The sequence below is a fragment of the Mustela putorius genome, unplaced genomic scaffold, assembly GCF_011764305.1.
Source record: "Mustela putorius furo isolate JIRA1106 unplaced genomic scaffold, ASM1176430v1.1 tig00000854_pilon_pilon_pilon, whole genome shotgun sequence".
NCBI lineage: Eukaryota > Metazoa > Chordata > Mammalia > Carnivora > Mustelidae > Mustela > Mustela putorius.
Genome location: NW_025421496.1, coordinates 5,266,931 through 5,294,854, shown reverse-complemented (window position 1 = coordinate 5,294,854; position 27,924 = coordinate 5,266,931). Strand labels below are relative to the sequence as shown.

Genomic DNA, 27,924 nt, shown 5'->3' with positions numbered 1-27,924 from the left:
TCCCATGTTGAACCATCCTTGCATTCTAGGAATAAATTACAGGTCATGGTGTATAATCCTTTTAAGGAACTGTTGAGTTTTGTTTGCTAGAATTTTGTTGAGGATTTTTGGGTCAGTGGTCATAAGGAATATTGGTCTATAGTTTTCTTGAAGTGTCTTTGTCTGGCTTTGGTATCAGAGTAATCATGGCCTTAAAATGAGTTAGGAAGTGTTCCTTTCTCTCCCATTGTTTTAAAGAATTTGAGAAGAATTTATATTCTTTTAAAATGTTTGCTAGAATTCACTAAGTGAAAGCCTTTAATCATGGGCATTTCATTATTGGGAGATTTTGGATTACTGATTCAATCTCCACACTAGTTATAGGTCTCTCCAGGTTTTCCATTTTTTCACAGTTTAGAGTTTTGGTAGGTTTACATTTCTAAAAAATTGTCTACTTCATCTTGATTATCCAGTTTGGTGTAAAATTGTTCATAACTATCTTATAGTCATTCTTATTTCAGTAGAATTAGTAGTAATGCCCCTGCTTTCATTTCTGATTTTAGTTGTCTTTTCTCTTTCATTTCTCAGTCTACCTAAAAGTTCAACTCTGTTCATCTTTTTGAAGAATCACTTACCAGTTTTGTTGAACTTCTCTGTTATTTTTCAGTTGTCTGTTTTGGTTCTCTTTGCTCTTTATTTCCTTACTTCTGCTGGCTGTTGGTTTAGCTTGCTCTTTTTCTACTTTTCTTAAGGTGTAAAGTTAGTTTGTCGACTTGAGAGCTTTTTTTAATGTAAGTGTTTACAGCCATACATTTCTCTCAGTATGGCTTTTTGGTATATTCTATAACTCTTATTATTCTGTGTCTTCATTTTTACTTGTCTCAAGACATTTTCTCATTTTCCTGTACTTGCTTCTTTGACTTATTGTTTAATATGTGTATTGTTTAATTTCCACATGTGAATTTTACATTTTCCTTCTTTTGATTTCTGGTTTCATTCCATTGTGATCAGAAAAGATGCTTTCAATGATTTCAGACCTCTAAAAAATTTGACACTTGTTTGTGGCCTTCTTTATGGTTTGTCCTGGAGAATGTTCTGTGTGTATTTAAGAAAAATGTGTATTCTGGTCTATTTTTGGTCCATTTTTGTCAATAGCATTGTTCTCATCCTCTTTTTGGGCTTCTGTTTGTTACATCAGATACTGAAATGGGGTTTTGAAGTCTCCTGACCGTAGGTCCGTTTCTTTCCTTAGTTTTGTCAGTGTTTGATTTGTATATTTTTGATCTGGTGGTTGGTGCATCTATGTTTTAATTTATATCTTAATGGCAAAATTACCTTTTTATCGTTGTGTAATGTCCTTTGTCTCTAGTAGCAGATTTTGACTTATAATCTTTTCTGATTGCTTTTATTAAAGCTATTCCTTTTTTCTTATATTTATTATTTGCATGAGATGTTTTTTTCTGTTCTTTAACTTTCAAACTATTTGTGCCCTTAGATCTAAACTGAGTCTCTGGCAGACAGCCTATAGTTGGATCTCATTTTTTTCAACCACTCTGTCATTTTGTATCTTGTATTTGAAAACTTAAACCATTTACATTTAAAGTAAATATTGATTGAAAGACTTCCTCGAGCTCAAGGCTCTGTGTGTGAAGTATAGGGAGAAGGATAGAGGTAAGCAGTAAATAGCCTGGCCTTTTCCCATATGCTGTGGATGTGGCTGCTATTACTTAACTGCTCTTGTCTGGTGAAAGAGAGCTACACCTTTCTTTGTTGTTTTTCAGAGTATAGTGACTATGTCCACTAGCAAACATAGTGTAATGTACTAAATCTTATTCTCCTAGACTGTCTTCTTTTAGGAAATCAGGCTGCCTTAAGACTGAGAGTCTTAAGACTGAGAGTCTTAAGGCAGAGGAATGTCAGGAATTCGGCCTGAGAAAGAGAGTAGGAAAGAAAGCCATTCTGCACATTCCACTGTTTTTTCATAATACAGCACAAGGTGTAGTTTGATTTTTAGATATGCGGCTTGGGCTCTTTAGTTCTTACCCAGATGTCCCACTGCTGTTTTACTGTTGCGTAATACTGCTTGTAAAGTTTATCAATATGTGGTGAAAAACAAGATGGATATGATTTCCTATTGTAAACATGAGTATGAATTGATTCCTTTTAAGCTCATTTCTATGTATGCTGGAATCTAGAAAGTTAGGGAGTACCATAAAAAAGAAGTTGATATTATTCTGAGGGACCTTGCTTTGGATTGCTCTACTTACTAGGATATAATTAGGAAGAATTTATGTCCTGTAATGCAGGGAATATGTATAGTATAGAAACAACTGAAATAACTGATTAAAATACTTATATCTAGATAGATAGAGGAAGATCATGAGAGATCATACAATGTAACAGTTGCAAATTTTTTCTGTAAAGGACCAGATAGTGAACATTTTAGGTTTAAATTTCATATTGTTAGTCATAACTATTCAATTCTACTGTTTTAGGATGAATGCAGTCATAAGCAACACATAATGAACAGGTATGGGTGTGTTCCAATAATACTTATCAAAATAAGTAACAGATTGAATTAGCCAGTGACCATATTTTGCCCGTTTCTAGTCCAGTGCATTATATAGTGAGACATCACCAATAAAATGGCAAAGATACCGGGAAAGCCATTTGAGCTAGTATTCTAATGATACTAAAATTGCTGTAGGTTAGGATCAGAGAAGTATAGCTAAAATAATAAAAGGCAGAAACTAAATGATTTAGAAAGATCAAATCTGAGAAGCATTTGATTTCAGTTTAGTGAGCTGGAGCAATATAAGGTGAATACAGTATTATAGAAATCTCTGGAATTGTAAAGGTATCAGGCAGCATCCTTTGAAATTTGAGCTTAAAACTTTCAAGGCAAATAAAAGGAAGTCCTCTGCTATTTGGTATGTAATATTTTGGTGCCCTCGTTTTCAGGTTGTACATTATATAGGTATGTTTAAAAAAAATTGAGAAGAAGTTTAGATACATTGAGACAGATTCATAGTATGTACCTAAGTTAAACTAGGATAGATAGAACTAATTACATGTATATAGTCTATTGGTGGTAAAAGAAAGCTTGTAATTTTCTTAAGAAATGCAGATGTATTTTTAGACTCATAACCTTAGTCATGTGTCTGAGTTGAAAAAGTTTCAGGAAAAATACAGGGATTAAAAACAGTGAGTAAAAATGTACTCTTTGATAACAGCTTTTTTCTAAACTTTTATTTTTTTTAAAGACTATGCAGAGGGACACTGGGTGGCTCAGTCATTTAAGCATCTGCTTTCTGCCCAGGACCCTGGGATCAAGCTCCCATGTTGGGCTCTCTGCTCAGTGGGGAGCCTGCTTTCTCTCCCTCTGCCTGCCATTCATTCCCCCTGCTTGTGTTCACACACACACTCTCTCTCTCTCAAATAAATAAAATCTTACCAAAAAAAAAAAAAAAAACTATTTAGAACAGCTTTAGGGTCACAAGAAAGAAATTGAAGTATAGTTGACATGTAAGGTTGCATTAGTTTCAGGTGGACATAGTGATTTGACACCTCGCTAGTGCTGTGCTCATTGTAAGCATAGCCACCTTTGTCGCCATACAAGGCTACTACAGTATCATTCGACTGTATTCCCTGTGCTGTACCTGTTTATTCCCATGACTTACTCATTCCATAACCAGAAGCCTGTACCTCCCGCTGCCTTTACTAGTTTGCCCAACCCCCTTCCTCCTACCACTGGTAACCATCACTTCATTCTCTGTGTGTCTCTTTTTATTTTTGTTTTTTAGATTCCATGTAGAAATGAAATCATACGGTATTTATTTCAGTTAGCATTGTACCTTCTAGGGTTTCCATGTCACAAATGGCAAAACAGCATTATTATTATTTTTTTGTAATGGTGGAGTAATGTTCCATTGTATATATGTACCACAACTTCTTTAGCCATTTATCTACTAATGGACACTTGGGTTGCTTCTGCTGGCTACTATAAATAATACTACAAACATAAGTGTGCATGTATTTTTTCAAATTACTGTTCTCATTTTCTTTGGGTTGATAACCACTAGTAGAATTCCTGGGTCACAGAGTGTTTGTTTTTAATTTTTTGAGGAACCTCCATACTGTTTTCCACAAGGGCTGCCCAAATTTACCTTCTTGCCAATGGTGCATGAGGATTCCTCTTTCTCTCCATTCTGAGCAGTTGTTATTTGTCTTTGATTCTAGTCATTCTGACAGGTGTCAGGTGATACCTCATTGTGGTTTTGACTTGCATTTCCCATATGATGAGTGATGTTGAGCATGTCTTCATGTGTCTGTTAATCATCTCTATGTTTCCACTGAAAAAGTGTCTATTCAGGTCCTCTGCCCATTATTTAATGGGATTGTTTGGTTTTTTTGGTGTCAGGTTGTAGAAATTCTTTATATATTTTGGATATTAAACCCTTTATCGGTTATATCATTTGCAAGTATCTTCTCTCATTCAGTGGGCTACATTTTTGTTTTGTTGATGGTTTTCTTTGCTGTGCAAAAGCTTTTTATTTTGATGTAGTCTTGTTTCATGTGCCTGGGGGGAGATACTTAGAAAAGTGTCGCTAAGGCTGATGTACAAGAGATTACTGTCTGTTTTGTTTTAGGATTTTTATGGTTTTGGGTCTCAAGGAGTTGAAACTTAGATCCACACAAAACCTGCGTGCATATATATTTTTTCTCTTTTTTCATTGATTCTTTTAAAAATCAATATCTTTTTAAAATTATTTTTTAATTTTTTTAATTAAAAAAATTTATTTTTCATTTATTTATTTTCAGCATAACAGTATCATTTTTTCACCACACCCAGTGCTCCATGCAATCTGTGCCATCTATAATACCCCCAACCTGGTACCCCGACCTCCCACCCCCCCGCCACTTCAAACCCCTCAGATTATTTTTCAGAGTCCATAGTCTCTCATGATTCACCTCCCCTTCCAATTTACCCCTGCATGCATATATTTATAGAAGTTTTATCCATACTTTTATATAAAGCTTATACACATAAATTTTATTTTTCAGTTTTATAGCCCAGGCTTGTAAGCAACTAAGATGTCAGTTAATAGGTGATAGATAAACTGTAGCATATCAAACAGTGAATATAATTCACTAAGAAGAAATAAGCTGTCAGGTCATGAAAAGATGTAGAGAAACATTAAATGCATATTACCAAGTGAAAGAAGCCAATCTGAAAAGGCTGCATATTCTATGGTTTCCACTAGGTGACTTCTGGAAAAGGCAAAACTATGGACACAGTTAAAAGATCAGGGCTTGCCAGGACTTGAAGGTGGTAGGTAGGGGAGGGATGAATAATTGAAGCACAAGGGATTTTTAGGGCAATGAAAATACATGATATATTCTAAATGATATAATGGTTAATACATGTCATTATGCACTTCGACCAAACCCAGAGAACGTAGAGCATCCAACAGTGAGCAGTGATGTACATTGTGGACTTTGGCGATTATGATGTGTCAGTGTAGCTTCATCAGTTTCAACAAATGTACCATTCTGGTTGGGAATATTTTTTTTTTTTAAAGATTTTATTTATTTATCTGACAGAGTTCACAAGCAGGAAGAGAGGCAGGCAGAGAGAGAGGGGGAAGCAGGCTCCCTGCTGAACAGAGAACCCTATGCGGGGCTCAATCCCAGGACCCTGGGATCATGACCTGTGCCAAAAGCAGAGGCTTTAACCCACTGAGCCACCCAGGCGCCCCTGGTTGGGAATATTTTTAATGAAGGAGGCAATGCATGGGTAGATGCAAGGGGTATATTTAAAAATCTATATATTTGTATCTCCTTTCAATTTTCTGTGATCCTTGTCTGTAGATGACATGAAACTATACAGAGAAAACCTTAAAGACTCCACCAAATTATTCATTTGAATAAATGAATAAATTATTCATTAGAATAAACGAATTCAGTAAACTTACAGATAAATAATATACAGGAATCAGTTATGTTTTGATACACTAATAATGAAGTGCAGAAAGAGAAATTAAGAAAAAAGTCCCATTAACCATTTTACCAAAAAGAATAAAATACTTAAGAATAAACATAACCAAGGTAGGGAAGGACCTGTACTCTAAAAACTATAATCATTGATGAAAGAAATTGAAGACACCAACAGGTGGAAAGCTATCCATGCTCATTGTTTGGAAGAATTGATATCATTGTTTATACAACTCAAAGTAATCTACCAATTCAGTACAATTCCTATCAAAATATCTATGGCATTGTTCACTGAACTAGAACAGATAATCCTAAAATCTGTGTTGAACCACAAAAGACCCTGAAGAGCCAAAGCAGACTTGAAAAAGAAGAATAAGGCTGGAGCTATCACTATTCAGATTTCAAGATATATTTGAAAGCTATACTAATCAAAACAATATGGTATTGGCACAAAGATAGACACATTGATCAGTGGAACAGAATTGAGTCCTCATAGAAAAACCCATACGTCTATGGTCAATTTTAACAAAGGAGGCAAGAATATACAATGAGGAGAAGACTGTCTCTTCAAAGAATGGTGTTGAGAAAACTGGACAGCTGCATGCCAAAGAATGAAATTGTACCACTTTCCTACTGCATAGACAGAAATGAGGTAAAAATGAATTAAAGACCAAAGTATGAGACCTAAAATCATTAAAGCTCTAAAAGAAAACATACAGTAGTAATCTCTTGAACATCAGTCTTAGCAACATTTTTCTAGATTAGTCTTAAAGTTTTTGAAGAGAATATCTTTGCAAAGACCAGTAGACTGTATTTATGGAAATCTACTCCTGGGCTTTCTCTTCTGACCATTGATCTATTTATCTATTCTATTGTCAATACCAGTGTCTTGCTTACGGTGGCTTTCCTTTTGAGTCTTGAGGTCAGGGAGGGTCAATCCTCCATCCGTTTTCTTCTTCAATATTATGTTGGCTTTCTGGATCTTTTACCTCTTCATTTAAACTTCATAGTCATTTTGTCAATATCCATTAAGTAGTTGGCTGGGATTTTGACTTTCATTACATTGAATCCATGGATCAGTTCTTTTAGGAAGAACTAACATCTGAAGAATATTGAATTTTAATACAAATAAATATGGAGTCGCTCTTCATTTATATTTATTTCTTCTTTGATTTCATCCTTCAGAGTTTTAGAGTTTCCTCTGTATAGATCTTGTAGATATTTTGTTAGATTTAATGGTGTTAATATAAATGGTATTATTTTTAATTTTTAAATTCTACTTGCCCATTGTTTGTATATAAGAAAGCAGTAGACTATTGGATAAAGGGTTTATTAGTTCTTGGGGCTGCCTTCTTTTTTTTTTTTTTTTCTTTTTAGATATTCTGTATAGATGATCATGTTATCTGTGAACAGACTCTGTATACTTTTTATTTCCCTTTCTTGTCCTAACGCATTGACAGGGACTTGCAATATAGTGTTGAAAAGGAGTGATCCAAGAGACCTCTGTGCTTTGTACGTAATCTTAGTGGAAAACTGAGTTTCTTGCCATTAAATACAGTAGCTGTAGGTTTTTTGATGATACTCTTTATCAAGTTGAGGAAGCTTACCCTTATTGTAGTTCTTGCAGAGTTTTTTTTTTTTTTTATCATGATAGGTGTTTGGATTTTGCCATATTTTATATGATCATGTAATTTTTCTTAAGTCTTAAAATTTCTTAATCTGACTTTTAAACAGGATTTAGATATATTATCTCTTAGAGAAGTTATTTGAACTTCCTAAGCATTAGTTTCCTGTTAGGAACCATGTATGCAACTGATTTTCTGCTGTAGGAACCATGTATGCAACTGATTTTCTGCTGTTAAAAAAACAGCAGAAATCAGTGGTCTACCTTATAGGTTGTGAGGACTTAAGATAATGCATATCAATGCTTTCCTTAATGCCTATCATATAATAAACAATAATTATTAATTGTCAGCTGTCTTTGGCAAATAGAAAAGGGATAATAAATGTAATAATGTTAGAAAATAAATCTCTGGGGCACCTGGGTGTCTCAGTCAATTAAGTGTCTGCCTTCAGCTCAGGTCATAATCCCAGGGTCCTGGGATCAAGTCCTGAGTTAGGATCCCTGCTCAATAGGGAGTCAGCTTCTCCCTCTGCCCCATCCCCTGCTTGTGCTTGTGCATGCTCTTTCTCTCTCTCTTTCAAAAATAAATAAATAAAACCTCAAAAAATTTTTTTCTGAAAAATAATGAGGTTAGTTCACCTAATGAGATGTGTCAGTAAGGCCAAATAGGAATTTGAGTGGAGATTGTGGAATGTTTTATGGAGTATGTGGATAATTTTTAGAGTTTAAAATTGCATTTTATTTTTGGGTATATTAAGGGGAACAATTGTGTTTTTAACTAGTATACATAAATCAGAATGGAGTTTGCTTTATAATAATTCCTTTTTTTGAAACAGATTCAAGATTTTTGGAAAGTTACCACTGATTTCTTTACGAATCTCAGATAAAAAACTGCAAGGAATTCTGGAATTGATTGAAAGCATTCCGAAACCCACACCTGCAACTGAAACATATGCCCCTGCCAAACCATTTCAGGTAATGTTTTTACAAAATTGATAAAAATGCAAATTAAGGAAACTGGACAACTTTACCCACAAATTTTGGGTAAAATAATTTAATTCATTTTCAAGAAAGCTTTAAAAATTAGATTTTAGCGGCAACTGGGTGGCTCAATCAGTTAAGCATCCAACTTGATCTCAGCTCAGGTCTTGATCACAGGGTTGTGAGTTCAAGCCCCGTAATGGGCTCCATGCTGGAAATGGAGCCTGCTTTAAAAAAAAAAGTTGGGGCACCTGGGTGTCTCAGTTGGTTGAGTGTCCAATGCTTGATTTCAGCTCAGGTCATGATTTCAGATTGTGAGATTTGAGCCCTGCATCGAGCTCTGCACTGGGCATGGAGCCTGTTTAATTAAGATTCTCTCTCTCCCTCTCGCCGCTGCCTCCCCCACTCCATGTTACTCTCCACCTCTAAGAAAAAAAAATTTTTTTTTGACATTGTAAAAGAGAAAATGATGAAAGAATAAAAGGTCAAATCTTAAAGAAAATTATGTCATAAGTCTGCCTTTCTTCACTGGTCTGGCTTGTAGTCACTCTCCTCAGTGGTAACACTGTTAACTGCTTCTTCTCTGGTTTCCCACAATGTCTATGGCATACACTATGGCATGCTCACTTATGTGCGTGTACATACGTACTCTTGTGTTCTTCAAATTTACATAAATTCCATCATTATACTTATCTGAACCTGTATTTTTTCATCATTATCGTATTTTATATACATTAGAGTTATCTTCGTATTAGCATGTACAGATCTGCCTTTTACTTTAGAGCAATATAGTATGGAATTGTGCAAGTGTGACGACATCCCCTTTTGATGGACATTGACGTTGTTATGAGAGCTCACAGTTCTGCTTTCAGCTTCCTCGTACATATATTTGGGTATATTTTTATCCATTGGATAAATTCGTACATGTGGAATTGCTCAGTGAATTTTAGGTTTTCATGAACTTTGCCAAACTTTCTTTTGTAAAGTGAGTACCCATTTGTAGTCCCACCAGCAGTAAATGAGTGTTTGTTTCTCTGTTCTTTATTAGTATTAACAATTTAACATTTATTCTATTAAATGAAAAGATGTTATATTCTGGCTTTGATTTGCATTTACAAGTAACATAGGACTTATGTTCATGAGTTTATTGGGTGTTTGACTTTCTGTTTTTTAAAACTGCTGTGTTTGTCTTGTGTTGTGTTGTGGTTTTCCAGTTAAAGAAATTGTTGCTGTTTGTCCTTTACTAACATTTTTTCTTTGTTTTTCCTTGGATTCATTTATTTTTGGCATGCGCAAGTGTTTGCTTTTTACATGTTCAGACTTACTAAGGTAGGATGCGTGGGTGGCTCAGTCAGTTAAGCATTTACCTTTGGCTCAGGTCATGATCCCAGAATCCTGGGATCAAGCCTGGAGTTTGTTAGGGTCCTTGCTCAGCAGGAAGCCTGATTCTCCCTCTGCCTACCTCTTTCTCTTCCCCCCCCTCCTCTCCCTCTGACAAATAAATTAAAATCTTGAAAAAAAAAAGTCATTAAGGTTTTCCTTCATGATTTCTCTGTCTTATTCTATGCACCTTATTTCTTATGAAGAAAATTTCATATCCATTTGGAAATAAATGGAATAAATGGAAATAAATGGAAGATATCCATTTGGGGCAATTGGATGGATCAGTCCGTTAAGCGTCTGCCTTCAGCTCAGGTTATGATCTCAGAGTCCTGGGGTTGAGTCCCGCATTAGGCTCTTTGCTTAACAGGGAGCCTGCTTCCCCTTCTTCCTCTGCCCCTTCCCACTCTCCACACCTGTGCTCTCTCTCTCAGATAAATAAAATATTATTTAAAAATCCAGTCATGTTTTTCTCTGTTTAAACATTTTGATTTCTTTTCATGTTTAACTTTTTTATTTTGAAATAATTTCAAACTTACAGAAAAATTGTAAAAATAGTATAAAGAACTTGATCAAACCCTGTAAGAGGAAGTTGCTGACATATTATACCATAACCCTGAAAACAGTAGTGTTTTGTAGTATTTTTTCATAATCTGTTGCTGAGTTTTTTGTTAAGAGGTTCTTTGGAAGAGGAGAGGTTTTAAGTATTAATGAAATCCACTTTGTCAGTATTTTCTTCTGTGGATGAAGGTTTTTATATTTCAACTCTGGAATCTTTGCCTAACACAAGATCAAGATTTTTCCTGTGTTTTATTCTAGAAATTTTGTAGTTTTAGGTTTTATATTCAGATTCATGATCCATTTTCTGTTAAACTTTTATGTGGAACATGTGATAAGTTACTGTTTATACATTTGTATTTTTAGTCATTTCAGTTTCATTTGTTGAAAACACTTCCTTTTTCCATTAGTTGAGCATTTTGAGGGGGCTCTTTTTTACTCCAGTGATACTCCTTTGATTTTTATCTATTCCCTTGCTGATACCATAATGTCTTATTTACTACATGTCTTCATGGTAAGTATTATGTATGCATGTATGTATATATGTTGGCACGTAACCCCTTCTTCAGTGTTAACAGGAATTTTCCTGGGACTGTCTCGTGAATTTGGTTATTCCATCACTTTTATGCTATGTTGATGGCACCTCTGAGTAGTTTCTTGCATAAGGTATATTGTATTTTAAACTTTTATTTATGTTTTCTTCTTAAATACTTCTAAGTTTTAAAAAAAGTACTTGGATAAATGTTCGCTTCATTCTTAGTTATCACTGAAGGCTCAGAGGACTCTTCTCTCTCCCATCCCCTAAACTTAATCTGTATATCAAAGGCTGTCAAACCTATGGTCTACATTAGATGTTCTTTTTAAAATCTAATGCCTTTATAAAAATAGGCAGAGAATAACTATGTAATATGTCTTATACTGAATTTCTGTTAGTGTCCAGCCACACATTTGGCAAAAGATTACTGCATAAGGTCATCTGTTAATTATTTATATTCAACACTAGCCCAACTCTAGATTTTGCATATTTTTATCATTAATCCTTATCACAAGCCAGCAAGTACTAACAGTCATTATTTTGCTCAGGGAACAGACTCTTAAGTTAAATACTTTGCTAAGATCATAAAGCTTGTAGCTTTTAGCTTGCAGAGCCAAATTTTGAACTCAGATTTTTTTTCTCTCTCTTTCTTTAAACAAATCTACAGCCCTACAGCTGACATTCTTTCTGCTCTTTTCATGCTGCTTTCTGTATAAATGACATCCTAATCTGCAGGGACTTTATTTTCTCCCTTTTCCAGTTTTCTAAGAAAGTTCAGTCCAAAAGACTAGATCATTACTAAGACTTTTAATTTAACTTGAAGGGGTTTCATAGGTTAAAGAAAAGATTTTTAAACAAAGAATCACCCCTTCATGGATATCTTGTTTGGATTGTCTCAGAAATAAAATTTCAGTCACAGGTCTGAAAAATCTTAACACCTAAATAGCTCTTGAAACTAAATGCTTCTGTTTACTTCCTATAATTTTATTTTTCTTCTTAATTTTTATTTCAGCTTTACTAAGGTACAGTTGACAAATAAAACTATAAAATATTAATGTGTACATTGTGGTGGTTTAATACATGTATATGTTGCAAGAGGATTTAACTGTCTAGTTAATTAACACATCCATTCTTCACATACTTGTTTTTGGTGAGAACATTCACTTCTACTCTCTCAACAGATTCCTGTTACTCAGTACAGTGTTGTTGATTATGGTCACCATATTTTACATTAGATCCTCAGCCTTACTCACCTTGAAGCTGAAAGTTTGTACCCTTTTACTAACGGCTCCCTATTTCCTCCACTGTATAGCCCCTGGCAACCTCTTCTGCACTCTTGCTAGGAGTTTGACCTTTTTGTTGTTAAATTCCACTTATAAATGATACTGTGCAGAATCTTTCTTAGTCCTGCTTATTTCACTTAGCATCATGCCCTCAAGTTCCTTTTATGTTGTCACAAATGACAGGATTTCCTTCTTTCTCATGATTGAGTGATTTACATAATGTATATAAATGTGTGTCTGTGTGTATATAATCTGTATTATATATATTATATAAATGCCATATAAATATAATATATATATTTTATACGTATTATATAAATGTCATGCTTTTATTCATTCACCTGTTTGATGGACACTTTTCCCACATCTTGGCTATTGTGAATACTGCGGTAAACATGGGCATGCAGATCTCTCTTTGATATCCTGTTTTCATTTCCTTTGGAAAAACCAGAAAAGAGATTGCTGGATTACATGGTAGTTCTAGTTTTCATTTCCTGAGGAACCTGCCCACTATTTCTTTGGTGACTGTACCAATTTATATGGCGGGATTTCCTTTCTCTCCAAATCCTCTCCAATACTGGTAACCTGTTGTCTTTTTTTTTTTCCCTAGTTTTTTTTTTTTTCTTTTTAAGATTTTATTTATTCCTAAGAGGGAGAGAGAGGCAGAGGTTGAAGTAGGCTCCCTGCAGAGCAGAGAGCCTGATTGGCACTCCATCTCAGAAACTCTGGGATCATGACCTGAGCCAAAGGCAGATGCTTAACCGACTGAGCCACCCAGGTGCCCTATTTTCAGGTTTTAAAACTTTTTATTTGTAAATTAAAAATGGTGCATTGCAATAATTAAAATCATTTGAACAAAAAAAATGGCCCTGTGATTAAACCCTATAAATCCTGTTTTACGGCCTGTGAGATGTCTTGAATCACTTGGTTTTTACTCTAGATTTCACTGTTTTCCCACCCAGCATCTTCCTTCACCAACTTGCAAGTTCTATTCCTTTCCTGCCAGCCAGCTGGCAGATGGGAGTGGCAGACCCAGCCTTCCCTTGTCAGTGTAGTCTTTTAAACTTGATCCAACCTCTTTGCATGTTACAAAGTTACACAGCTAAAAGAAGTAAAATAAAGTAATGCTCATAAATGTATAGTGCATGTTGGCAGCGTGTGTCCTACTATGATGCTCATGCTTGCTTCTCCTGTTCATTTGTTTCTCCTGTTTTTCTACCTTCTTTGATACTGATGTATTGAATTTCTCAGTCTCAGCCATATCACGTTTGTCAGACATGGTTGCAGAGGAGGCAGAGTGTGGTGCACAAGCAAGTGAAATCTGGGCAGTAGCTGTGCTGGGTCTGTTGTCTTTTTGATAATGGCCATCCTAACAGATGTCGGATGGTATCTCATCATTTTGATTTACATTTCCCTTATTAGTATCGGGCATCTTTTCATGTGTCTGTTGACCATCTGTATGTCTTCTTTGAAAAATGTCCATTTCCTCTGCCCATTTTTTAATCGAATTGTTTGCTGAGTTGAATGAATTCTTCATATGATTGAGATATTAATCCCTTATCAGATATATTATTTGCATATATTTTCTCCCATTCAGTTCATTACCTTTTCATTTGTTGATAGTTTCCCTTGCTGTGCAGAAGCTTTTTAGTTTGAGGTAGACCCACTTGTTTATTTTGCTTTTGAAATCTGATCCAACAAACTATTGCCAAGATTGCTGTTAAGGAGCTTACCTGGCTGTGTTTCCTTTAGAAACTTTATGGCTTCAGGTCTTCCATTCAAGTCTGCAATCCATTTTAAGTTGATTTTGTGGATGAGAAAGGAGTCCAGTTTTATTCTTTTGCATATGGCTGTCCACTTTCCCCAGCACCATTTATTGAAGAAACTGTCCTTTCCTTGTATATTCTTGGCTCCTTTGCCAAAAATTAATTGATTGTTAACTCATAGGTTTATTCCTGGGCTCTCATTTTAGTTCCACTGATTTACAAATCTGTTTTTTGTGTTGTTGCCATATTGTTTTGATTACCTTAGTTTTATAATAGAGCTTGAATTTAGGAAGTGTGACGCCCCCGGCTTTGTTCTTAAGATTGCTTTGGCTATTCAGGGTCATCTAGGTGTTAGGATTATTTTTTCTACATGTTAGGATTATTTTTTCTACATGTATATAATACATTACTCGACTTCTGATAGAAATTGCATTGAATCTGAAGATTGCTTTGAGTAGTGTGTACTTTTTAACAATACTGCTTTTTGTAGTCCTTAAGTGTGAAATATCTTTTCACTATTTGTGTCTTCAGTTTCTTTCATCAGTGTTTTATAGTTTTCAGGGTATAGATTTTCCTTCTCTTCGATTAAATTTATTCATAGGTATTCTTTTTGATAGAGTTAAAAATGGTAATTCTTGAAATCAGATAATGTGACATCTAAATTGTTTGCTTTTCCTAAATAGTTTCCACTAGTTCTTCCCCTTTCTCAATAACTTTTAGAATCAGCTTTTCAATTTTACAGAAAGATTTTTCTGGGATTTTGATGGTGATTTTATTGTATTACCAATTTGGGGAGAATTGACCTTTTAACAATATTGAATCTTTCAGTCCATTAACGTGATACATCTTTTCATTTATTTAGGTCTATTTCTTTTTTTTTTTTAAGATTTTATTTATTTGACAGAGATGCACAGTGAGAGAGGAGATATAAGCAGGAGGAGTGGGAGAGGGAGAAGTAGGCTTCCCATAGAGCAGGGAGCCCAATGTGGGGCTTGATCCCAGGACGCTGGGATCATGACCCGAGCTGAAGTCAGATGCTTAATGACTGAGCCATCCAGATGCCCCTATTTAAGTTTTTTCAGAAGTATTTTGTAGTTGAAATGTACATGTGCTTCACATGTTTTGGTGTTCTGTGTCCTCTGAAAATCCACATATTGAAACATTAAACCTAATAGCTCAGAATGTCACTGTATTTGGAGATAGGACCTTAAAAAGTGGTTAAGTTAATATGAGGCCATTAGAGTGGGTCCTGATGCAGTCAGTGTGGCATCTTCATGAGAAGTAGAAATTCAGACACAGAAAAAGACCCCAGAGATGCACACGTGCAGAGAAAAGCCCTGGCGGGAGTAGGAGTGCAGCAAGGAGGAAGACATCTGCAAGCCTAGGAGAGCGGCCTCAGGCAAAACAAATGATGCCAACACCTTCATCTTGAGCTTCTTATCTTTCTGAACTGTGAGAAAATAGATTTCTGTTGTTTAATACCCCCAGTCTATGGAATTTTGTTATGGCAGCCCTTGAAAACTGATACAGGTTTTGGACCAGAAAGTGAGGTGGTGATGTAACAAATATGTTGTAGTGGGCTTAGCACTGGACAATAAGTAGAATGTGAAAGGGGGTTTTCAGGCAAGGTTACTCTTGTGATAAAGTGGGGAAGAACTTGGCTGAATTGCTTTCTAGTGTAGAAGTTGTAGGTGATGAATTTGGATATTTAGTTGAGATTTCTAAGTAAACTGTTCAAGACATGGTCTTATTTTTTCCTAATTGCTTAGAGTAAAATGCAAGAAAAGATATTTTTAAGAAGGATATGTTAAATCAGTAACAGAACTTAAAGATTTGGAAAGTGCTTAGCCTGTCCATATTGCAAAAAATGGAGAATTGTGTTAGAGAGAAAGCCAGGGGTATTTGCACAAACACTTGATAAAGACATGTGACTCCTGGCTTTAATCCATTATCTCACCAAAGCCAGGAATAGAGATGGGGCTCTACCAGCTGAAGTACTACCAGCTTAGACTAAAGAGGGCAGAGTCAGGACAAAATGAAGAAAATCCCTTGTAGTTCTGGGATACTACAGGGTAGGACAGTAGGCCATCCAGCTGGGAATGTGCTTTATTCTTCAGTAAAAGGGAAAAGAATAATCTTGAAAGCTAGTCTGAGATCCACAGTGGTGCCATTACCAACATGGGCTCAACAGGTATGGGTTTTGGGGGCTAAAGTTCCCTTCTGGATTTCTAGAATGGTTCCACTTTCTTGGTTTCAGTGGGTCATTCTGCTACTTGGCAGAATGTCCGCTATGTGGCAGGAGTGTATTAATCTTATCTTTTTTTTTTTTTAATTAAAAGGTTTTTTAAATTTATTTGACAGGCAGAGATCACAAGTAGGCAGAGAAGCAGGTGGCTGGGTGGGGGGTGGGGAGCCTGATGTGGGGCTTGATCCTGGGATCCTGGCCTGAGCCAAAGGCAGAGGCTTTAACCCACTGAGCCACCCAAGCACCCCAAGCCTTATCTTATTAGGTATGATAATAGCTGTCAGTTTTTCCATCTTATTTCCTAGATTGAGGGAGGTATTCTTTTATTCCTAGTTAGCTAATAGTTTTATTTGTATCAGGAATATTTGTAGCATTTTATGGAATGCTTTTGCTGTATCGGTTGTAATCATACAGTTTTCTTCTTTATTCTTTTAATATGATAGATTACGTTGATTCTTGAATGTTGAACTAGCCTTGCATTCCTAATGTAAGCCTCATTTGTTCATGATATATTATCCTTTTAGTACAGTGTTGGATTTATTTGCTAATTTTTTGTTAAGGATTTTTGGATTTATGGTCATACATGATCATGGTTTCTACTTATTAGGTGTTGCATATGATATCAGAGAAAGTCCAGCCTTGTCAAATGAATTGGAAAAAGTTTCCTTCTCTGACTTTACAAGATATTTTGTAAAGAGTAGATATTGTTTCTATCTTAAATACCAGTGAAGCCATCTGTGCATAGAGTTTCTTTATTGAAAGACTTTGAAATTGTTTCGTTTTTGCTGGACCGTATCTGTTTATTCTTGCATAAGCTTTGTAAGATTTTCTCTGTCAAGGAATTGGTTTCATCCAAGGTGTTGAATATGTGGAAGTAAGGTTGTTCCTAACCTTCAGATGACTTTAGGATCCATAAGGATATCTCATTCATTTATTAGCTAGCTCTTTTCAGATCCAGAATTTCTCCTTGAGTTCTTCTTAAAATTTCTCTCTTCAATAATGTTTTCTTTTTTCTTTTTTAAGATTTTATTTATTTGTCACAGCAAAAGTGGGGGGAGCAGCAAAGGGAGCAGGAGAAGCAGGCCCCCACTGAGCAGGAACTGAATGCAGGGCTGATGTAGGACTCCATCCCAGGACCCTGGAATCATGACCTGAAGCCAAAGGCAGGCATTAACTCACTGAGCCACCCTCATTTCTATTTGTTATGACATCATTGTTGGAATTTCCTTTAGCTCTTTCTCCATGGTCCTTTTTAGCATTCTGAGCATATTTGAGGCATTAAAAAAAAGTCTTTTTTAGTAAGTCTAGCGCCTTACTTCCTCCTGAACTGTGCTTGCTAATTTTGTCTCTGTTATAGGCTGTTCTTATGTGTTTCTTTGCATAGATTGTCATGTTTTGTAATCAGACAAAGAAATTATGAGAAAACTATAAACGTGTATGCTCATTAGCATAGATAAAAAAATCCTTAAAAAATACTACAGCCAAATAGTATGATATATTATAATCAAATGCATTTACCTTATGAAAACAAAAATGACTCACCAGTCAGGGTTATTAATCATATTCATGGAATAAAGGAGAAAAAGTTATGATCATCTCAATAAATGAGGAAAAAGTATTGACAAAACCCAACAGTTATTGATGGTAAAAACTTCTTTAAAAAATTTGAGAGAGAGAGAACACAAGCGGAGAAGAGGGAGAGGTAGAGAGAAGCAGACTCCCTGCTGACCAGGGAACTTGACTGTGGGCTTGTTCCCAGGACCATAGGATGTTTAACCCCCTGGGCCACCCAGGTGCCCTGATGATAAAATCTCTTAAATTGGGAATAGAAGAGTTTCTTCCTCATAAAGGACATACAGGAAAAACCTGTAGCTAATATTGTATTTAATTTGAAAACGACTGGATGCTTTCCCTGTAAGATCTAGAATAGTTCAAGAATACCTTTTCTCATCATCTCTATTCAAGTTGATAGTGAATGTTCTAGTTTCTGCAAAGAAATCAAGAGAAAGGATTAGGAAGAAAAAGTAAAACTGTCTTTATTTGCAGATGAAATGATCATTTATGCAGAAAGTCCTAAGGAATGTAGAAAAATATCACTAAAAATAGCAAGTTTGCAAGATACTTTATCAATGTAAATAATTGTTTCTAAAAGTGAAAAATATTCCATTCATAACAACATTAAAAAGGACTGAATACTTAAGAAAAAATTAATAATAGAAGTACAAGACGTGTAAACCTTAAACTGCAGAACATTTCTGTAAACAAAGAAAACCTAAACATTGGAATGATATGCATAATCGAAGGAGTGGAGGCCTGACCTCATGGAGTTGGCAGTCTTCAAACTTTCTAATTTCTCACCACCTCAATCAGAATATGGAAGATTTCTCTTCTGGAAATTAACAAGCTAATTATGAAAGTATATACAGTAATGTAAAGGACACATATTAGCCAAAACAATTTATTATTTTTAATGTGAATTCCAGCATAGTTAACATAGTTAACATACACAACATACATTGTGTATGTTAACATAACATACATAAACATAGTTAACGTACATAGTTTACATTCATTTCAGGTGTACAATACAGTGATTCAGCACTTCCCTATATTACTTTGTGTTCTTCAAGATAAGTGTACTCTTAACCCCCTTCATCTATTTCAAAGCCACCCCCGCCATTATAACCACCTGTTTGTCCTCTGTAAATAAAAGTCAGTTTTTTGGTTTGTCTCTCTCTTTTCCTTTGTTTGTTTCTTAAATTCCTCATGGGAGTGAAATTACGTGGTATTTCTTTCTCTGGTTTATTTCACTTAGGACCGTACTCTCTAGATCCATCCATCTTGTTGCAAATGGCAAAATTTCATTCTTCTTTATAGTTGAATAATACTGTGTTGCCCATACATACCACATCTTTATCCATTCATCTATTGATGGAAACTTAGGTTGCCTTCATAATTCTAGCCAAAACAATTTTAGATAAGAATAATATTCGAGGTTTTCTAATATTTGATTTCAAGGTTTATTTTATAGCTATTTTTTTAAAGTGGTTTTGTTTGGTATGGGAATAGACATATAGATCAATGAAGTAGAATAAAGCTTGGATATAAATGTACACTATAATACATGGTCAAGATATATTTGATATCATAAAAAGATGCCAGCCGAAATAAGTGGGGGAAATGTATTAGTTCTTTCAAAAAATGATTTTGAAATAACTAGATTTCTGGAGTTGTTATATAATCTGGAAACATGTTCAAGGATGTTTATGGTAGCACTATGAGTAAAAGCAAAAAATCTGTAAATAATACATATATTTATCAACAGTGTAGTGGGCAAATAAGTATTGCAAATATGCAGTATAGTAAGGTAGTGAGAATGAGCGATCAATCAATTATGTGTAAAATTTAAACATTGTTTTGTAGAAGAATGTCTTAGAATATTTAAGATACTCCTTTTTGGTACAGTTTAGAAAGAAACAGGATAAAGAATGTTAAAGAATATTAGAGAATTATTAGTAGGACATAAAAATAAGTAAATTAAAGTGAAGTTGTGATCAGTTGTAGGGAATATAATCGAGGAGAATCACATGAGATGCTTCTAGGTATGGTATACTGCTGCTTAGAATGTTTTTCTTAGTTTTTGGTCTGGGTAGAAGATTCAGGTATGTCTTTTCTTATTATTTTATCACATTGCGTTTTATGTTTTTATGTGCTATATTTCTCCAAGCAGTAAAAAAGTCAATTTAATGAAATGTTTTTCAAAAAATGAAAAGTAAAACTGAGAACTTCATATCTCTGTAGGTTTAAAATATTGGGATTGGTTATTTCCTGTGAATGTCCTGATAGGTTTTCTTATTTAGTGAGACACTGAGTTAACATTGTATCTAAGATCTTTTCCTACTTGAAGCCTGTCAACAAGAAAATTAATATAATAGTTCTGTGATTTTTATTTAGCCTTGAAATTGTAAAACCACTTCTTGAAATCTGTATTTTAAAATTTACTTTCCTAATTCAGACTGGATTTTTTTTTCTTAGTTCAAAGTGGGATTTTTTTTTTCATTATCAAAACTGTCTTAGGACTTTGAATAAAAATCTTTGTGCTAATTAACAGTGAATTACTTTTCTTCCAGATGCAAAGGTCCACCTCTGTGGGAACAACACAGATTTCACAGAAAATGCTTCCTTTCTTGGAACTTCCATGTGTTGATGATGGTAAAATGAAACTGGTTTAGGAAGTTTTCTGTACTAAAGTGTATTGTGAATATAATTTTCATTTTGAGACTATACAAAAAATTGCAGGCAATAGCAGATATGTATATGTTTTCCAGAAATTTTCACTAAAATTCCTTTAAGATAATAGAAGTGGGATATTCCTTAAAGTCGCTTTTGCAGCAAGAATTTTTTGGTAAATAAAAGTAAAACTCATGATCTCACAAAATCGACTAGTAAATTAATCTTCTTTGTCTTTCTTTGAGCTAGGAGCCCCTATGAAACGCTATGGATTATATAATTTATAATGTTGCTTAGTTATTTGGAGAATCTTGTCATAGTAAAATTTTAGTTTTATTTTTATATTTTCCTCTTATGTTATTAAACAACAAAAAAAAGTCAGGCCTTAATACCTACATTCACACGTGAAAAGTGGTAAATATTTTGACACCAGATACCTGCTTTCCTTGGCCACATTGGAAAGAATTTTTTAAGCCTATTTTTAAGGCCTTAAAAATTGCTTAATCTTAGGTAGCTGAAGTTACCATGTCAATCTTCAGTTTTCTAGAGAACATTTTTCTTTCTGTGTGGGTAAGGGGCGGGAAGGAAATGTTTGTGAGATCTTCTGCCCTAAATTCAGTTTTTGGTCATTAGGGATATATACTTCAGGTAGTTTTAGTTTCCTTTAAATCTTCTTTTAATGATTTTACTAGTTTTGGAGTTGTTTTTAGTAGCAAATTCTAGAAATCTATTGTATATATATGTGTATATACACACACAGACACACATACGCACACACGCACATACACATATCCATGAATGAAACCGTGATTGATCGCCGTTTCTTCATCCAAACCTCAGGGTCTGCTTTATGCTTTTAATATTGCAGACTTTGTAACTCAGCCCTATTTTTGTTACCCAGGTAGAACAAGCAAATTAGTATATTACTTTGAAAATACATGTTGCATATAATCATTGGCATTGGCATTTGCTATAAACTTTTCTTTTGCAGGGCACCTGGGTGACTCAGTCAGTTGAGCATCCAACTTTGATTTCAGCTCAGATCATGACCTCAGGGTCATGAGATCACGCCCAGCATTGGGGGAGCCTAGCATGGAGCCTACTTAAAATTCTCTCCCTCTGCCCACTGGTGCATGTACATTCTCTCTCTCAAAAATAAGAAATGAAATTTTTGTTTGCAGTTTCATACTAATGACTTTAAAAGGTGATGTTCATTAATCCAAAGGTGAACTTTGTATTTTCTATGTTTTTTGTCATCAAAAATGTTATTTTCAGACAAGCTCTATTATTTTCTCATCTTTTTATTTAATATTGAACTATTTAGATTGCTAATGTATTAGTATTCATATTTATCTCAGAAAAATTATAAAAATGTTATTAAATCAGTCATTTTGATTATTGACTTAAATAATGTTCTACAATATTTAGATTCAGAGGAAGAATTTTTCGATGCACCGTGTAGTCCCTTGGATGAACCTCCTCAATCTCCCTCTGAACTTCAAAGTTATCAGCCGAAGAAGTTTCAAAAGCTGTATTGTTCAAAAAATATGATTCAGTGTAAAATAAGATTTGAAGTGCCAGAGGTATGTACCATGGTGAAATTAATACGGCTTCTTTACATTGTCATTGCTGCTATTCACCGTATTTATATCGTCTCTTTACTAACATGTACTCCTGTTTCATCCAGTTTAAGCTGAATCCAAATGTTGCTATGTGATTTTTCCTTTCTTTTCTTTGAAGATTAATTTTCTTAATCACAGATTAGAGGTTTAGATCATATGTTATGGTTATTATACATATTTATTAAAAATAGTTTATACAACATAATTGTATATGTATGTGTGATGTAAAATCTTTCCTAAATTTTAAGTACAGATCATATAAATACCTTATATCTCCATTTATAGCCACTATCTACATAAATAATTTTTTATTTTGGTAGTGGTAGTTTCTTTTTTCTTTTTTCTCTAGGTTTTGATTCAGTTTTATCACCTTGTTGGAGATTGTGAACTACCTGTGGTAGAGGTTGATGTTTTAGGGTTGGGCACAGATGTGGAATTTAGAACATTTGATTTGAAAGCGAATGCCTTTTTGAAAGAGTTCTGCCTAAAATGCCCAGAATACTTTGGTAAGCATCTCAATTTTCTTAAAGTAATAAACTTTTATTGTTTGACTCCCTACTAGAGAGTTTAAAATTCTCTAGGCTTTAAATCAGTACATTTATTAAAACATCCTCAAAGAAATACTATATTATGAATTGGTTGTCTATTTTTATCTTTTACTTGGAAATCTATAAAGGTAGATCAAAGACAAAATGAAGATTCCTTTTCATAAAGGAAAATAAAATAGACCTGGTTTAATTTTAAATCTAACTCAATACTACAATGCTGGATTAGTTTCCTATTGATAAGGTAACAATTTACCACAGACAGAGTGTCTTCCAACCACAAAAATTTGTTATCTGTTATTCTGTTAGTCAGTAATTTGACGTAAGTCTTAACAGGTAAAAATCAAGGTGCCAATTAGAGTTCCTATATAGAGAATCTAGGGGAAGATCCATTTCCTCGCTTATTCAGTTGTTTCCAAAACTCATTTCCATGTGGTGTAAGTCTGCTTCCTGCTACTAACAGGTAAGGACTGGCCTTAACCCCCACAGGCCTAAGTCCTTGCATTTGGTTCTCTATATCTCAGAACCAGTACAGGGTGATAGATCCTTCTCATGTTGTCATCTCTGATCTCAGTCCAAACTAATTTCCTCTTTACCTAATTGCCTTTGCAAAGACCCTTTTGCTATATAAGGTAACATATTCTCAGGTTTAGGCAGACATAACATGGATGTCCTTGGGTCTCAGGGCACAACATTATTTTGTCTACTATAAACATTTTATGTCCCATAATCAGAATGGATATATTTTATTATACCTTGGATAGTATATCCATTTACTTTGTTAGGCATTTAGGAGAGGGTATTATGTATATTCCTTTATATTTTTGGGTTTATTCTTGTAAGACTATTGTTGGAATGATTTAGATAATTTGTTTCTAATGTGAATGCCTTTATTTCTTTTTCTGACCTAATTGCTCTGGCTAGGAACTTCCAGTACTATGTAGAATAAAAGTGACAAGAGTAGGCACCCTTGTCTTATTCCTGATTTAGAATAAAAGCTTCCAACTTATACCATTGCATCGGATGTTAGCTATGGGCCTGTTATATGTGGTCTTTACTACGTTGAGGAATGTTCCCTCTCTACCCACTTTGTTGAAAGTTTTTATGTAATTGGATGTTGAATTTTATCAAATGCTTTTCTTCATCCATTGAGATCATAATATTTTAATACTTCATTTTGTTAACACAGGCTATCACATTGATAGGTTTGTGGATGTTGAACCATCCTCGGAATGTAAGTAAGCAGGAACCATCCTGCTTACTTATGGTGTATGATCCTTTCAGTGTATTGTTGAATTTATTGTGCTTATATTTTGTTGAGGATTTTTGCATCTATGTTCATCTAAAATCAATTGGCCTGTGTCTGGATTTGGTACTAGGGTAGAACTTGACTTGTAAATGAGTTTGTGTTTCCTCCTATTTTTCAGAAACATTTCATTAAGCTTAGTATTAATTCTTCATTTAATATTTGTAGTATTCATCAGTAAAGCTGTCTGGTCCTGGACTTTTGTTTTTTGGGAGGCTTTTGATTACTGATTCAATTTCTTTCTTTCTTTTTTTTTTTTTAAAGATTTTATTTATTTATTCGACAGAGAGAAATCACAAGTAGATGGAGAGGCAGGCAGAGAGAGAGATAGGGAAGCAGGCTCCGTGCTGAGCAGAGAGCCTGATGCGGGCCTCGATCCCAGGACCCTGAGATCATGACCCAAGCCGAAGGCAGCGGCTTAACCCACTGAGCCACCCAGGCGCCCACTGATTCAATTTCTTTATAAATAATTGGTCTATGTGTGTTTTTTATTTCGTGAAAGGTTATATGTTTCTAGGAATTTATCCACTTCTTTTTATTTTTCTTAATTATTTTCATTCATGCAATTTTTTCTGTAAATTTGAAATTAATTCCAAATAAAAAGTTAACTATACAATGTTTTACTTCCTGAGCTCAGTTATATATATATATATACACACATATATATGTTTTAATATTAAGTTAAATATTAAAAGTTTATATGTTTAATATTGTAATCTAAACCAGATTTCTATATCTTTTTTTTATTCAAACCTATACTTTATTTTTTAACTTTGAAACCTGTCTTCATTTTTTTTTTATTATGTTACATTGGTCACTATGTAGTGCATCATTAGTTTTTGATGTAAAGCTCCCTGATTCATTGCATATAACACCGAGTGCTCTGTGCAATACATGCTGTCTTTAATACTCATCACCAGGCTAACCCATCCACGAACCCTCCTCCCCTCTAAAACCCTCAGTTTTTGTTTCTCAATGACCTTTTGTATTTATTTGGTTATTAGTTGTAATGTCTCCTTTCTCATGCCTGATTTTATTTAAGCCCACCTTTTTTTTTTATTGGTGAATCTAGCTAAGGGTTTGTGCATTTTGCTATCTTTGAAAGGATTCAGCTCTTAGTTATACTGACCTTTTCACCTTTTTTTTTTTTTTTAAGTTTCTATTGCCTTTATTTCTGCTCTGGTATTTTATTTCTTTCTAATTTGGTATTTCAGTTCTTTTTCTAGTTCTTTGAGGTATAAAGTTAGATTCTTTGAGTTTTTTGTTTCAAGAGGTAGGCGTTGCTGTTCTTTGCCCTCTTAGAAATACTTTTGTTGCATTTCATAAATTTTGGTATATTGTATTTATGTTCTTATTGGTCCAAGGTATTTTTAATATTTTTTCTTTTGATTTCTTTGTTGACTGGTAAAAATTGTCAATATCTGCAGTAATACTTTGTAGATCTTTGTAAAACTGTCACTATTTGCAGGTGACATGATATTATATATAGGAAACCTTAAGGATTCCACCAAGATGCTCTTAGATCTAATCAGTAAATTCAGTGATGTTGTTGGATAGCAAAATACAAAATTCTTTTGGGTTTCTATACACTATGAGAGGGAGAAGTTAAGAAAACAATCCAACAATTTGCAATTCCATCAAAAAAATAAAATGCATAAGAATAAAATTAAGGAAGTGAAAGACCTATATACTGAAAATTATAAGAGTGATGAAAAAAAAATCAAGACAAATAGGTAGTCTGTGCTTATGGATTGGATTAATTAACATGGTAAAGTGTTCATGTTATCCAAAGCAAATCTACAAATTCAATGCAATCCCTATCTAAATTTCAATGACATTTTGCACAGAAATAGAAAAAACAACTCTAAATTGATTCTAGGAAAACTGGGAAGCTATATGCAAAACAATGAAACTGGACTATGACTACTATCTTACATAATCCACAAAAATTAAAATGAAATAAAGGCTTAATGGAAGGCCTGAAACCAGAAAACTCTTGGAATTAAATATAGGCAGTAAGTGCCTTTACCTTAGGCTTGTGTTGATTATTTGGGTCTGATTCCAGATGCAAAGAAAAGAATAAACAAGTAGGACTACATTAGACCAAAAATCTTCTGCATAGGTAAGGAAGCCATGAACCAATTGAACCATTCCTACTGAATGGGAGAAGATGCATGCAAATCACAAATCTGATCAATGGTTAATACCTAAAATATGTAAAGAATTTCTGCAACTCAATAAGCAGAAAACCAATTCAATTTAAAAAAAAAAAGGGCAGAGGGTCTGAATAGACATTTTTCCCCCCCAAAAAACATTAAGGTGGTTAACAGGTATATGAAAAGGTGCTGATATCACTATTTATTGGGGGAACTGCTGCTTGAAACCACAATGAGATATGACCTCACACATATCAGAGTGGGTATCATCAAAAAGACAAGAACTAACAAGTGTGGGTGAAGCTATGGAGAAAAGGAAACCCTTGTGTACTATTGTAAGTGTAAATTAGTGCAAACATTATAGAAGACAGTGTGTACGTTCCTCAAAAATTAAAAGTAGAATATCATATGATCTAACAATTCCACTTCTAGGTATTTTCCCAAAGAAAATGAAAACACTAGCTTGAAAAGATAAACACTAGCTTGAACAGTACTCCATGTTCATTGCAGCACTGTTTGTAATAGCCAAGATGTGGGAACAGCCTAAGCGCAATCAATGAGTGAACACCTAAAAGATGGGAAATCTTTATTCACACATATAAAAAAACACACAACAGAATTCTATTCAGCCATAAAAAAGAATGAAATCTTGCCATTTGTGACAACATTCATGGACCTTGAGAACATTATGCTAAGTGAAATAAGTCAGAGAAAGATACCATCTGATCTGACTTATATGTGGAATATTTAAAAAAAAAAATCCAAGCTGATAGGTAAATAGAAGATTGGTGATTGCCAGAGGCAGGGGGCAGGGAAAGTTCAGTAGGCATGGGTGAAGGGGATCCAAGAGATAGGAAAAAATTTCCAGTTATAAATGAGGAGGATATAAAGTATAACATAGTGGTTATAGTTAACATACCAAATTGCTTATTTGAAAGCTACTGATAGTAAATCTTGAAAGTCCTCATCACAAGGAAAAATAAAATTGTAGCTATGTTTGAGGACAGATATTTAACTAGATAATTGTGATGCTCATTTCTTAATATATACAAATATTGAATCATTCTGTTTTATACCTGAAGCTAATACGTTATGTATGACTTAATTTAAAAAAAGAGAACTGATATAGTAGGTTAATTTTTAATTTTATAAAGCTTTTTTTATTAACAGAAGAACATTGTATATGATTAGAAATGACATTAAAAATATTAGTTAACTATTTTTGGAGCAATTTTTTATTTACAGTGCAGTTGAGCAGTTTAGGTATAGGGATTTCCCTCTGTACTTTCACGTGCATAACCTCTCCCATTATAACATCCGCCACCAGAGGAGGACACTTGTTGCAGTTCATGTACATTGACACAGTACACCCCATGTCCATAGTTTATGTTAGGGTTCATCTTAGTGCTATGAATTCAAAGGGTTTTGGACACATGTATAATGACATGTATGGAGCATTGTATTACCATGTGCAGTGGTTCCAGTGCTTTAAAAATCTTCTGTATTCCACCTCTTCATCCTTTCCTGTCCTGCTGCTCCTCCTGGCAACCACTGAGTTTTTTTTACTGTATCTATAGTTTATCCTTTTCCTGGAATGTCATGTAGCTGGGATCATACTATATACAGCCTTTCAGAATGACTTTTTTCAGTTAGTAATATGTATTTATTTCCCTATCTTCTCATTACTCAACAGCTTACTTCTTAGTACTGAATAATGTTT

The 27,924-nt window shown here is 34.3% G+C and overlaps 1 protein-coding gene across 5 annotated transcripts in view; it reads left to right on the top strand.

The window, feature by feature from the left end:
- The window catches only part of VPS13A (vacuolar protein sorting 13 homolog A), a 230,244-nt gene that overhangs the window by 74,938 nt on the left and 127,382 nt on the right, over positions 1 to 27,924 (top strand). For all 5 annotated transcript variants that reach the window (XR_006608221.1, XM_045085368.1, XM_045085367.1 and 2 more), the window contains exons 23-26: positions 8,434 to 8,572; positions 20,476 to 20,557; positions 22,004 to 22,158; positions 22,547 to 22,703. Coding sequence is in view for 4 of the 5 variants with exons in the window: in XM_045085368.1 (XP_044941303.1) it covers positions 8,434 to 8,572; positions 20,476 to 20,557; positions 22,004 to 22,158; positions 22,547 to 22,703 (533 nt within the window). In the remaining variant the exon portion in view is untranslated. The remainder of the gene's footprint in view (positions 1 to 8,433; positions 8,573 to 20,475; positions 20,558 to 22,003; positions 22,159 to 22,546; positions 22,704 to 27,924) is intronic.